The following is a 12,969-nucleotide window of genomic DNA, read 5'->3' on the forward strand; positions in this document are numbered from 1 at the left end:
TTCCATCCGGCTTTCCCCGCCGCGTCCCGTCCCGTCGCCGCCCCGTCAAAGCGGCAAGGCCAGGGAATACTCGGAGCGGGCCCAGCGGCGCGGCGCCCGCGGCACCGCGCGCCCGATCACGGGCAGCTTCTGGGCGTAGCGGGAGACGTGGCCGGGCCCGTGGTGCTGCGGGAAGCAGGTCTGGAAGAGGCGGCCGCGGCAGCGCCGTCCCGCCTGGTGCCCGGCGATGACGAAGTCGAAGCGCGGGGCCGGCCGAGGGGCCGGGCGGCTCTTGGGGAAGGCGTCGCGGACGCCGGGACGGTGGCCGCTCTGCCGGGGGGCGGCGCGGGCGCGGGGCAGGGCGGCGCCGCGCGCCGGGGCCCGCGGGCTGCCCTCGTCGCGGGGGCTCACCGTGGCGCTCGCCGTCAGCTGCGGCATCTTGCGGGCGGCCGCCGGCCCCGCCGCGCCGGCCCCGTCCCCGTCCGGCACCGGCGCCTCGGGGCTGCCGGGGGGGTGACGGGGGACGGCGGCCGCGGCCGCGGGCCGGTACCCGGTGCCGAAGCGCGGCGCGAGGCTGTCGCCGAAGAAGTCGTAGAGCTGCCGGTACATGTCGCGCAGCGGCACCGCGTCGGCGCTGCCGGCGCCGCCCTCCGCCTTCATCTTGAGCAGCCGCTCCACTGCCACCTGCACGGGGAGGGGGGGACACAGGGATGGTGACACCAGCCCCTGTCCCCTTGTCCCCCCGCCCAGGCCCGTCCCCTGCTCACCAGGATGGCGCCGTAGACCTTGTGCCCGTCCGCCTTCACTTGGGCGTTGGAGACGGAGTAATCGTCCAGCACGGCCTGCAACCCCCCCCAATACGCACCCAGCTGCGGGTACAGCACCCGCTCCACCGCCTGCGTGGGGAGGGACGTGGCACGGGGTGACGCGGCGCCGCCGTCACCCGCCGGCCCCGCCGCCGTCACCCGCCGGCCCCGTCACCTTCCAGCCCAGCGCGTGCAGCCCGACCACGGCGCCGTAGTGGGAGCAGAGCGGGCGCACGGGGTCCGCCAGCACCTTCTGCAGCGCCAGCAGGATCTGCTGGTAGAGGCCGCTCACCAGGTCGCCGTGCGTCCTGCGCGGGGACGGGGACAGCGAGGGGGACGCCCCGGGCTCTCCGCAGACGCCCCCCTGACCCCGCGTCCCCCCGTTTCCCCCTCTCCTCACCAGCAGATGCGGCCGAGCAGCATCGCGGCGGCGTCGCGCAGCGTCCAGTGGTCGTTCAGGGGGTTGATGGAGGCGGCCAGGGGCTCGAGGACGCAGTAGGTGACGCTGGCCACCAAGCTGCGCACGTAGGGGCCCAGGCACACGTAGGGGTTGTGCAGGAGGCTCCGCGCCACGTGCAGCAGCCGGTGCAGCTGCTCCAGGTCGTGGCTCACCGATTTCACCTGCGGCCCGCGGGGACGGCGCCGGCGTCACCGACCCGCCGCGGCCGCGCGGCCCCTCGTCCCCCTGCGCCCCCTCGCTCACCCCGCTGACCACGTAGACGAAGTAGGGCAGCAGCGCCGCGATCTTGGAGTTGCTCCGAAGGTCCTGCAGGGCCACCTGGGAGGGGACAGCAGCGGTGACAGCGGCGTCCTCGCCCCCCCCCGCCGAGTCCCCGTCCCCCGTCCCCGAAGGGCAGCGCCCACCTTCATGAGCTGGGGGTCGTCACCCAGCACCGCGCGCGTCACCAGCTGGTAGTACTTGAGCAGGTCGTCGCTCAGCGCCGACACGGCGCTGGGCACTGCCGGGGCGGCGGGTCAGGGCGCTGCCGCCGCCGGCACCGTCCCCCGCCGCTGCCGCCGCCTCCCCCGCGGGGCCGGTGTCACCTACCGGCTCCCTGCGGCTCCACGTTGCCCTTCCCGTCCAGGTAGGAGACGTGCACTGCGGGCAGGGGGTGGGCAGGGATGGGCCGGGGGCCCTGGGGCGGCCGCGTCCCGACCGGATCCGGCTCCGGGGAGGCTTGTGGGGCGTCCCAGCACTGCCTGCATCCCGCCTGGATCCCATTCCCAATCCCGCCTGCATCCCATCCCCAATCCACCTGCATCCCATCCCCAATCCCGCCTGGATCCTGCCTGCATCCCGCCTGGATCCCATCCCCAATCCACCTGCATCCCATCCCCTATCCCGCCTGGATCCCGCCTGCATCCCATCCCCAATCCCACCTACATCCCGCCTGCATCCCATCCCCAATCCCGTCCGCATCCCGCCTGCATCCCGCCTGGATCCTGCCTGTATCTCATCCCCAATCCCGCCTGCATCCCATGCCCAATTCCACCTGCATCCCACCTGGATCCTGCCTGCATCCCATCCCCAATCCCGCCTGGATCCTGCCTGCATCCCATCCCCAATCCCGCCTGCATCCCGCCTGCATCCCACCTGGATCCCGCCTGGAACCCATCCCCAATCCCACCTGGATCCTGCCTGCATCCCATCGCAAATCCCGCCCGCATCCCATCCCCAATCCTGCCCGCATCCCGCCTGCATCCCATCCCCAATCCCGTCCGCATCCCGCCTGCATCCTCCCTGGATCCTGCCTGCATCCCATCTCCTATCCCGCCTGCATCCTCCCTGGATCCCATCCGCAATCCCGCCTGCATCCCGCCCCGCTCCCTCCCCGCATCCCGCCCCGTCCCCGCTCCCTCCTCCCGGCTCCCCGCGGCTCCCACCTCTCACGGCCGTCTCGGCGCATCCCTTGGGGATGTTGGTGGCCAGCGCCAGCTCGGCCAGGTTGACCTCGCGCTCCTCGGCGAAGTAGAGCTCGCCCTCCTTGAGCGGCCGCAGCGGCAGCGCCTCGGCCGAGCCGTGCCCGCACACGGCCTGCGCCGGGCCCCGTTACCGGCGCCGCTCCCGCTCCCGGCCCCGCTCCCGGCCCCGCTCCCGCCCCGCTCACCTCCACGTTGCTCCAGCGCAGCGCCCGGTTGAAATCCTCGGCCGTGAGGCGCCGCCGCCGCGTGTGTTTGAGGAACTGCGAGCTGTTCTGCGGGCGGCAGCGCTCGCGGCGGCCCCGGCGCTCCCGGCAGCGGGGAGGCCGCCCCGGGCCGCCGCGGGGGCGGCTCGTACCTGCGCGGCCTCCCGCAGGCGGTAGCAGACGTCCTCGGCCAGCAGCGCCGCCACCTCGTCCGAGAGCTCCAGCCCGGCGCTCTCGGCCAGGAGCCGCAGCGAGTCCCGCGGCAGCTCCACGAAGCGCCGCTCCTCCCGCTCCGCCATGGCGGCGCGGCCCGCGGAGGGGCGGGGCCGCGCGAAGGCCGCGCCGCGGGCGGGGACGGCGAGGCCGCGCTGGGCGGGGACATGCAAATCAGCAGCGGCGGGGGGTGACGGGAGCGGGAGGCGGGGGGAAAACGGCGCCGGTCGGGGTCGCGCGGGCGAAGAACGGGGGGACGTTGGGGCCGGAACCGGCGGGGAGCGGAACCGGGGGCGAGAAACGCAAATGAGCGGGGGGAGGAGCGCGGAAGAGGGGCAATGGGCGGTGCCTCTACGGGGGGGCGGGGCGGTTGGCAACCGAGGGGCGGGGGATGCAAATAAGACAGCTACAGAGCCGAAAGGGACGCCGGGAAGCGCGATCGGCGGGAGAACGGCGCCATTCGGGCCGAAACCGGGGAGCGGAGCCCGGTGTCGTGGGGAGGGATCGGTGAGGAGCGGAACCAGGGGCGAGAAACGGGAGCAGCGGCCACGGGACGGCCGTGGCCGTGTCCTAGGTATCCGTGCAGCATGGGGAGGCATTGCAGGGGTCCAAATTTCGGTATCGCTTCTCGGCCTTTTGGCTAAGATCAAGTGTAGTATCTGTTCTTATCAGTTTAATATCTGATACGTCCTCGATGAGAGGACTTTATATTAAACGGATTTTTGGGCCTGGGAGTTGGATCCGGAGCTTGCTCCCTCCGCTCCGCGCATCGTCCCGGTATTGCAGTACCTCCGGGAACGGTGCCCTCCCCCGGGAGGAATCTTCAATGGTCAAAAACAGAGTTAAACTTTTTTTCTAAATTCTCTTTCTCCCGTTTTTCTTTCTCTTTTTTTTCCCTTCTCCCGTTTTCTTCCCGTGTCGATCCCAGTTACCCACGATTTCTCTTTTATCTACTCCCACAGAACGCACCAGGGCTACAAGTCCAAACTTCAGCTTTTATTATCAGAAACGCTCTCCCAAACGTAGAAAACCAGCCCCAATTACCCGTGCATTTCCCCCTCGTGGCTCAGGCTATCAGAAATACTCTCCAAAACATAGAAAACCATCCCAAAACGCTCCCGTTTGCCCTGGGCTCAGTCCACAGGGGCATCCTCGGCTGCCCAGTCCAGCCGCTCCAGGCGCCGCTCCAGCATGACCGGCAGGAATCCGCGGAAGAAGTGGAAGAAGTCGCGGAAAAGCTGCCCGGTCTCCCGAGCCGGGAGCAGCCGGAGCAGCAGCCGGGGCTCCGGTGAGGAAGCGTCCGCCCAGGCGCCGGCCTGGAAGCGGAGCAGGGGCTGGGCCGGCCGCTTGGCTCCCGGCTGCGCCGCGATGGCCTCCGACACCCGGGCCTCCAGCTCCAGCGCGGCCTCCCCGGCGCCCGGCTCCGCGGCTCCGTCCGCCCGGAGCCGCCGCCGCACGCGGCGCCGGCCGACCCACACGCGGTGCCACACGGCGCAGTCCCACCTCACCGCGGGGCCGGCGCCGTCCTCGGGGCTCCCGGGCCGCCGGCGCTTCCCGGCCGGGCACGCCGCGTCCTCGGCTTCCTCCGCGCGGGAACGCTTGGAGCCGCTTCCCGGCTGCGCGGCTGGACACGGCTCATCCCGAGGCGGCTCCAGGGGGTCGCGGGGGGCTGCTGGAAGCGGCTCATCCGGAGGTGCCGCCTCCGGAAGCGTCTCCATAGGGTCGCTGGGAGCCTCTGCCTTCTCACCTGGAGGCAGCTCATCCCGATGTGGCTCCGGAGGGACACTGGGGACTCCTGGACGCGTGGCCACAAGAGGCTCATCCAGGAGCAGCTCCTTCTCCGGCAGCTCCCAAGGGTCGCGGGGCTGCTTGGCTGGATGCGGCTCATCCACGGGCATTTCCAGGGAATCGCTGGGTGCTTCCGGCTGCTCCGTCCCACCGGGCTCAACCCCCGGAGCGTCCCCGGGGGCTGCCGGCAGCTCCCCGTCCCCCGCTCCATCGTCCCCGTTCCGTTCCGGCAGCTCCGGGATCCGCTCGCAGCTGCACTTGAGCACGTGGCCGAGCACGAAGGCGACGGCATCGCAGGCTTCCCGGAACCAGCGGAAAAGGGGCTCCCGGCAGCGGGCGGGCGGCACCGCTCCCAACGGCAGCGCCATGAGGAACGCGTCGGCGTCCGGCCCCGCCGGCTCCAGCGCTCCGGGCTGGAAGAGCCGCGCCAGCCCCCAGGCCTTGCCGGCGGCGCCGGGGCGGCGGAACCGGGCGCCGCGGCAGAAGGCGGCGGCCGCGCGGCAGGCGCCGGCGAAGCGGGCGGCCGTGCGCGGGGTCACGTTGGCCGCCACGTTGTGGCTCAGCTCGAACGGGTCCTGCACGTTGAAGGCTCCCAAGCGGAGGCCGCCGGCGGCCTCCACCGGCAGCGGCAGCGCCAGGCCCCGGTGCAGCGAGATGAGGCGCCTGGCGAAGTCGAAACGGGCGAAAACCTCGAAGAATTGGGCCAGGAGGGAGCCTGGAGGGGGGACACGGAGGGGTGGCTCCGTGCGGTGCCGCGTTCCCGGTGCCGGTGCCGCGTTCCCGGCGCATCCCGGCGCTCACCCGCGCTCTCCGCGTTGGAGCTGCTGCCCAGGCGGGAGACGTCGCGGGGGAAGCTGCAGTCCCAGCCCTCCACCACGCTGCGCTCGTCGGCCCCTGCGGAACAGCGAGGGGACACGGGGATGTGGGGACACAGGGACACGGGGATGAGGGGACGAGGGGACAGAGGGACATGGGGACACGGGGATGTGGGGATATGGGGAAAAAGGGACATGGGGACGTGGGGACACGGGGATGTGGGGATGAGGGAACATGGAGATGTGGGGACGAGGGGACAAAGGGACATGGGGACACGGGGATGTGGGGATAAGGGGACACGGGGACGTGGGGACAGAGGGATGCGGGGATGTGGGGACAGAGGAACATGGGGACACAGGGATGTGGGGACAAGGGGACACGGAGATGTGGGGACAGAGGGACTTGGGGACAGAGAGATGCGGGGATGTGGGGACAGAGGAACATGGGGACACAGAGATGTGGGGACAAGGGGACACGGGGACAAAGGGACATGGGGATGAGGGGATATGGGGACAAGGGGACACGGGGACAAAGGGACATGAGGATGAGGGGATATGGGGACACAGGGATGTGGGGACAAGGGGACACAGGGATGTGGGGACAGAGGAATGGGTGGACAAAGGGAGAAGGAGACGTGTGGACAAGGGGACATGGGGACACAGGGACAAAGGGATGTGGGGACAAGGAGGCAAGGGGATACGGGGATGTGGGGACTAAGGGACAAGGGGATACGGGGATGTGGGGACAAAGGGACATGGGGACAAAGGGAGAGGGGAACATGGGGACGAGGGGATGCGGAGACAAAAGGATGTGGGGGACAAAGGGATGTGGGGACAAAAGGACGTGGAGACAAAGGGAGGAGGTGACGTGGGGACACAGGGACAAAGGGATGTGGGGACAAGGAGGCAAGGGGATACGGGGATGTGGGGACTAAGGGACATGGAGACACGGGGAGGAGGGGACGTGGGGACACAGGGATGTGGGGACAGAGGGACGGGAGGACAAAGGGAGAAGGGGACACAGGGACAGAGGGACGTGGGGACACGGGGACAGAGGGATATGGGGATGTGGGGACAAAAGGAAGTGGGGACACAGGGACAAAGGAACATGAGGACAAGGGAATACGGGGATGTGGGTGCAAAGGAAGAAGAGGATATGGGGACACGGGAACACGGGAACATGGGGACAAAGGGACATGGGGATGTGAGGACACAGGAACGTGGGGAGAAGGGGACATGGGGATGTGGGGAGAAAGGGATACGGGGATATGGGGACGAAGGGACATGGGGACACGGGGATGAGGGGAAGTGGGGATATGGGGACAAGGGGATACGGGGACGCGGGGACAAGGGGATGTGGGGACAAGGGGACATGGTGACAAAGGGACACGGGGACCCACCTGCCAGCTCACGCAGCCGCGGCAGCGCGGGCAGCACCGGGGGGCTGCGCGTCTGCAGGAAGAAGAGCGCCAGCAGCGTCAGCGCGTAGCTGCTGAGCAGGGGACCGCCACCGCCTGCGGGGACACCGCGGTGGGGACACCGCGTCAGGGCCACCCCCGGGCCACGCGGTCCCCCGCTTTGTCCCCCCGTGTCACCTGCCAGGTCCTGCCGCTTGGCCCAGTAGCGCAGGGCGTAGACCAGGGGCCGCACGCGGCGGTCGGCGTCGGCGCAGAGCCGCAGCAGGGCCGTGTTGCGCAGCGCCAGCCTGCGACACAGGGACGTCACCGCGCGCGTCCCCGTCACCGCCACCCGTTGGCACAACCCGTTTGTCGTTGTGACCACCTGTTGTCGATGCAGATGTCCCCCAGCAGCCCCGACTCCTTGTGCAGGAACTTGACGACGGGGCGCCGGGCGCCGGGGACGGGGCGCACGCGGCGCACGCCGGGGACGCAGCGCCGCAGCACCGCGGCCACCAGCTCCAGCGTCACCGGCGCCACCTCCGAGGGGACGTCCGGGTCCTCCCGGGGCCGCTGGGCTCCCTCCAGCTCCAGGAAAAGGTCCAGGTCGCAGCCGTGGACGTCGAAGCCGTTGACGGAGGAGCCGAAGGGCAGCACGGAGCAGCCTGGGGATGGTGGGGACAGCGCGTGGGGACAATGGCACATGTGTGGGGACGCCGGCACGCGCGTGGGGACAATGGTGTGTGCATGGGGACACCGGCGTGTGCATGGGGACAATGGCACATGCGTGGGGACACTGGCACGCACGTGGGGACAATGGCACGCACGTGGGGACACCGGCACGCGCCTGGGGACAATGGGGACACCGGCACGCGCCTGGGGACAATGGCACGTGCGTGGGGACAATGGCACGCGGATGGGGACAGCGGCACGTGCATAGGACACCGGCACGCGCGTGGGGACAATGGCAGGCGCGTGGGGACAATGGCACGCGCGTGGGGACAATGGCACGCGCCTGGGGACACCGGCACGCGCGTGGGGACAATGGCACGCGCGTGGGGACATCGGCACGCGCGTGGGGACAATGGCACGCGCGTGGGGACAACGGCACGCGCGTGGGGACAATGGGGACACCGGCACGCGCGTGGGGACACCGGCACGCGCGTGGGGACAATGGCACGCGCGTGGGGACACCGGCACGCGCGTGGGGACACCGGCACGCGCCTGGGGACAATGGTGTGTGCATGGGGACACCGGCGTGTGCGTGGGGACACCGGCACGTGCCTGGGGACACCGGCACGCGTGTGGGGACAATGGCACGCGCCTGGGGACACCGGCGGGGACTCACCGGGGAAGAATTCCGTGAAAACCTCCTGGAAGAGGCTGACCAGGAGGCGCCGCAGGTGCCGCTCGGCCTCGCTCAGCTCCAGCAGCTCCACCAGCCGCTCCAGCTGCTCCTCCACCTGCCGGGACCGGCCCTGTCACCCGCTGCCACCTCGGGGCGTCCCCGACGCCTTGGGGACATCGGGGACCCCCCCTGGAACTTCCTCAGGGACCCCCAGGATTCCCCATGCAGGGGCCACCAGTCCCCGGGACTGTCCCCAAGAGCCACCAGTGGCCGTGACACCCCTGGGGAGCCCCCGTGATCGTCCCCAGGAACCACCGGTGGCCACAACAGCCCTGGGGACACCCCGGGACTGTCCCCAGGAGCCACCAGTGGCCGCAACAGCCCTGGGGACCCCCCAGGAGGGTCCCCAAGAGTCACTGGTGATTGTGACACTCCCAGGACTGTCCTCAAGAGCCACCGGTGCCCCTGACACCCCCAGGATTGTCCCCAGGAGCCACCGGTGGCCACAAAGGCCCTGGGGACCCCCCAGGAGGGTCCCCAAGAGTCACTGGTCACTGTGACACCCCCAGGATTGTCCCCAAGAGCCACCGGTGACCCTGACACCCCCAGGATTGTCCCCACCGGTGGCCGTGACCCCCTGGATTGTCCCCCACTCACGTCCTGGGCCTGGCACAGGCTCCCGGCCACCTCCTGCCCCTCCAGCTCCTGCTGCTGCTGCCGCCGCCGGTGCCGGTGGCCGGTGCCGGTGCCGGTGCCGGTTCCGGTGCCGGTTCCGCTCAGGACGAAGGGCTGGTGGCGCCGGGGCCGCACGCGCAGGCGGCGCCCGTCCAGGCGGTGACAGGGACAGGCCAGCGCGCGGGTCTGCGCCGCCGCGTCCCGCAGCTCCACGATGGCGTAGGCGCCCTGGAACGGAATTGGGAATGGGATTGGGAATGGGGATCGGGAATGGGGATCGGGAATGGGGATCGGGAATGGGGATCGGAACGGGGATTGGGAATGGGGATTGGCAACGGGATCGGAACGGGGATCGGAACGGGGATCGGGAATGGGGATTGGGAATGGGGATTGGGAATGGGGATCGGCAACGGGATCGGAACGGGGATTGGGAATGGGGATTGGCAACGGGATCGGAACGGGGATCGGAACGGGATCGGGAACGGGGATTGGGAATGGGGATTGGCAACGGGATCGGAACGGGATCGGGAACGGGATTGGGAATGGGGATCGGCAATGGGATCGGGAATGGGGATTGGGAATGGGGATTTGGAATGGAGATCGGCAACGGGATCGGAACGGGGATTGGGAATGGGGATTGGGAATGGGATTGGGAACGCGGATCGGCAATGGGATCAGAATGGGGGGTCGGGAACGGGGATCGGAACGGGATCAGGAATGGGGATTGGGAACGGGATCAGGAATGGGGATTGGGAATGGGGATTGGCAACGGGATCGGGAATGGGGATTGGGAATGGGATCGGGAATGGGGATTGGCAACGGGATCGGAACGGGGATCGGAACGGGGATCGGGAACGGGGATTGGGAATGGAGATCGGCAACGGGATCGGAACGGGGATTGGGAATGGGATTGGGAACGGGGATCGGCAACGGGATCAGAATGGGGGGTCGGGAATGGGGATTGGAACAGGATCGGGAATGGGGATCGGAATGGGGATCGGAATGGGGATCGGAATGGGGATTGGCCCCCGGGATCAGCATTGGGATTGGCGCCATCTGCGTCCCCTGTACCGGGATCGGCACTGGGATTGGCCCTGGGATTGGCCCTGTCTGCATTCCCAGCACTGGGATTGGCACCGGGATCGGCCCTGTCTGCATCCCCAGCACCGGGATCGGCACTGGGATCGGCACCAGGATCAGCCCTGTCTGCATCCCCAGCACCGGGACCGGTACCGGGATCGGCCCCGTCTGCCACCCCAGCACCGGGACCGGTACCAGCACCGGGATCGGCCCCGTCTGCATCCCCAACACCGGGACCGGTACCGGGATCGGCCTCGTCTGCCACCCCAGCACCGGGACCGGCACTGGGATCAGTGCCAGGAATTGGCAACGGGATTGGCACCAGGATCACCAATGGGATTGGTACCGGGACTGGTACCGGGACAAGCACCGGGATTGTCCCCGTCTGCATCCCCAGCACCAGGACTGGAACCAGCACCGGGATCGACACCGGGATTGGCCCCGTCTGCCACCCCAGCACCGGGACCGGCACTAGGATCAGTGCCAGGAATTGGCAACGGGATTGGCACCAGGATCACCAATGGGATTGGTACCGGGACAAGCACCGGGATCGGCCCCATCTGCATTCCCAGCACCAGGACTGGAACCAGCACCGGGATCGACACCGGGATTGTCCCCGTCTGCATCCCCAGCACTGGGATCAGCACCGGGAGCGGCACCGGGATCGGCCCTGTCTGCATTCCCAGCACTGGAACCGGCACCGGGATCGGCCCCGTCTGCATCCCCAGCACCGGAACCGGCACCGGGATCAGCCCCGTCTGCATCCCCAGAACTGGGACTGGCACCGGGACCAGCACCGGGATCGGCCCCGTCCGCATCCCCAGCAGCGGGACCGGTACCGGGACAAGCACCAGGATCGGCCCCGTCTGCATCCCCAGAACTGGGACTGGCACCGGGACCGGCACCGGGATCGGCCCCGTCTGCATTCCCAGCACCGGGATTGGCACCGGGACCGGCCCCGTCTGCATTCCCAGCACCGGGATCATCCCCGGGACGGCCCCCCCGTCCCGGTACCTTGTCCTTGTCCATGACGACGGCGGCGACGTCCCCGAAGGCCCCGAAGTGGCGGGCGATGGCGGCGGCGCCGGTGCCGCGGGCGAAGCCGCTCACGAAGAGGCTGCGCCGGGTCTGGGCCCGGCGCCGCGCGCGGAGCCGCCGCAGCCGCCGGTGCTTCCGGCCGCGCAGGTGCTCGGCCAGGCTGGGCCCTGCGGGACGCGTCAGCGGAACCGGAACCGGCACCGGAACCGGCCCGGGGCGGTTCTGCCCGGCCCAAGTCCGGTTCCTCCCCCGGTTCGGGTCCAGCTCCCACCCCGTCCCGAATCCGGTTCCTCCCCCGGTTCGGGTTGGGTCCTCCCCCGGTTCGGGTCCGGTTCCGCCCCCGTCCCGAGTCTGGTTCCTCCCCCGGTTTGGGTTGGGTCCTCCGCCGGTTCGGGTCCAGTTCCCCCCTGTCCTGAGTCCGGTTCCTCCCCCTGGTCCGGACCCCGTTTCCCCCAGTCCAGGTCCGGTTCCGCCCCCATCTCAAGTCCGGTTCATCCCCGGTTCAGGCTGGTTCCCCCTGGTCTGGGCTGGATCGGACCCCCCCGGTCCGGTCCAGTTCCCCCCATCCCGAGTCCAGTTCCCCCCCATTTGGGCCAATTCCCCCTGGTTCGGATCCCGTTTCCCCCAGTCCAGGTCCGGTTCCCCCCCGATCTCGAGTCCGGTTCCTCCCCGGCCCGAGTCCGGGTCCTCCCCCGGTTCGGGTTGGGTCCTCCCCCGGTTCGGGTCCGGTTCCCCCCCGTCCCGAGTCCGGTTCCTCCCCCGGTTCGGGCTGGTTCCCCCCACCCCGCGTCCGGTTCCTCCCCATTTGGGCCAATTCCCCCTGGTCCGGACCCGGTTTCCCCCAGTCCAGGTCCGGTTCCCCCCAATCCTGAGCCCGGTTCCTCCCCCGGTTCGGGCTGGTTCCCCCTGGTCTGGGCTGGATCCGGCCCCCTGGTCCGGGTCCGGTTTCCCCCCATCCAGAGTCCGGTTCCCTCCCAGTCTGGATCCAGTTTCCCCCATCCCAAGCCCGGTTCCCCCCGGTCCCGGTCCGGTTCCGCCCCGGTCCAGGTCGGTTCCCCCCGGTCCCGGTCCGGTTCCGCCCCGGTTCGGGCCCCACTCACGGTTCGCGGCCGTCACTTGGCAGAGGCGGCAGCGGAACCCGCCGCGCGGCAGCGGCTCCACGTCGGACGCCGCGTCCGAATCCGGTTCCGATCCCGGTTCCGGCTCTGATCCCGGGTCCGATCCCGGTTCCGGCCCAGCGCCCGACTCCGGTTCCGATCCCGACTCCGATTCCGATCCCGGCCCCAGCTCCGATCCTGAGTCCGATCCCGGTCCCGGTTCCGCTCCCAGCTCCGATCCCGGTACCGGCTTCGGTTCCGAACCCTGTTCCAGCCCCGATCCCGGTTCCGGCTCCGGTTCCGAACCCGGTTCCAGCCCCGATCCCAGCTCCGATCCCGGTCCCGATCCCAGCTCCGATCCCGGTCCCGACTCCGGTTCCGGTGCCGGTTCCGGCTCCCGGTCCCGCTCCATAACGGCCCGCGCGCCCCGCGTCCTCCCGCCTTTAACTTCCCCGGGAAACTTCCGCCGGAAGCGGGTCCGCCGCCAACACCGCTCCCCCATTGCGCTTCCGGCAGAGTCCAGCCCACCGTTAAAACCGCTCCCCCATTGCACTTCCGGCGGAAGCGATTCCGCCCCCAACACCGCTCCCCCATTGCGCTTCCGGCG

General features: G+C 69.8%; 2 protein-coding genes and 1 non-coding gene across 3 annotated transcripts; 1 reads left to right on the forward strand and 2 right to left on the reverse strand.

The window, feature by feature from the left end:
- Nucleotides 1-41: 41 nt before the first annotated feature.
- LOC148590347 (TAF6-like RNA polymerase II p300/CBP-associated factor-associated factor 65 kDa subunit 6L) lies at nt 42-3,210 on the reverse strand. The gene is made up of 10 exons (XM_088539149.1): nt 3,064-3,210; nt 2,894-2,980; nt 2,670-2,820; nt 1,834-1,884; nt 1,650-1,744; nt 1,489-1,563; nt 1,186-1,406; nt 961-1,093; nt 747-875; nt 42-663 (listed from the first exon to the last, which is right to left on the reverse strand). Exons 1-10 carry the CDS (start codon nt 3,208-3,210, stop codon nt 46-48), a joined length of 1,707 nt encoding a protein of 568 aa, XP_088395275.1. The 3' UTR covers nt 42-45.
- A 534-nt stretch (nt 3,211-3,744) lies between these two features.
- On the forward strand, nt 3,745-3,935 carry LOC148590348 (U2 spliceosomal RNA). The gene has a single exon (XR_015914324.1). It is a non-coding gene; the product is annotated as a U2 spliceosomal RNA (small nuclear RNA).
- Nucleotides 3,936-4,257: 322 nt separating this feature from the next.
- LOC148590349 (speckle targeted PIP5K1A-regulated poly(A) polymerase-like) lies at nt 4,258-12,864 on the reverse strand. Its single transcript, XM_088539141.1, has 10 exons — nt 12,366-12,864; nt 11,242-11,432; nt 9,130-9,375; nt 8,473-8,587; nt 7,510-7,789; nt 7,293-7,432; nt 7,128-7,241; nt 5,714-5,806; nt 4,597-5,627; nt 4,258-4,440 (listed from the first exon to the last, which is right to left on the reverse strand). The coding sequence occupies exons 1-10, from the start codon at nt 12,862-12,864 to the stop codon at nt 4,258-4,260; spliced, it is 2,892 nt and encodes a 963-aa protein (XP_088395267.1).
- Nucleotides 12,865-12,969: the final 105 nt, after the last annotated feature.

This window comes from Tinamus guttatus, unplaced genomic scaffold (genome assembly GCF_059628265.1).
Source record: "Tinamus guttatus ecotype Peru unplaced genomic scaffold, ASM5962826v1 Tinamus_guttatus_pri_ptg001428l, whole genome shotgun sequence".
Taxonomy (NCBI): Eukaryota; Metazoa; Chordata; class Aves; order Tinamiformes; family Tinamidae; genus Tinamus; species Tinamus guttatus.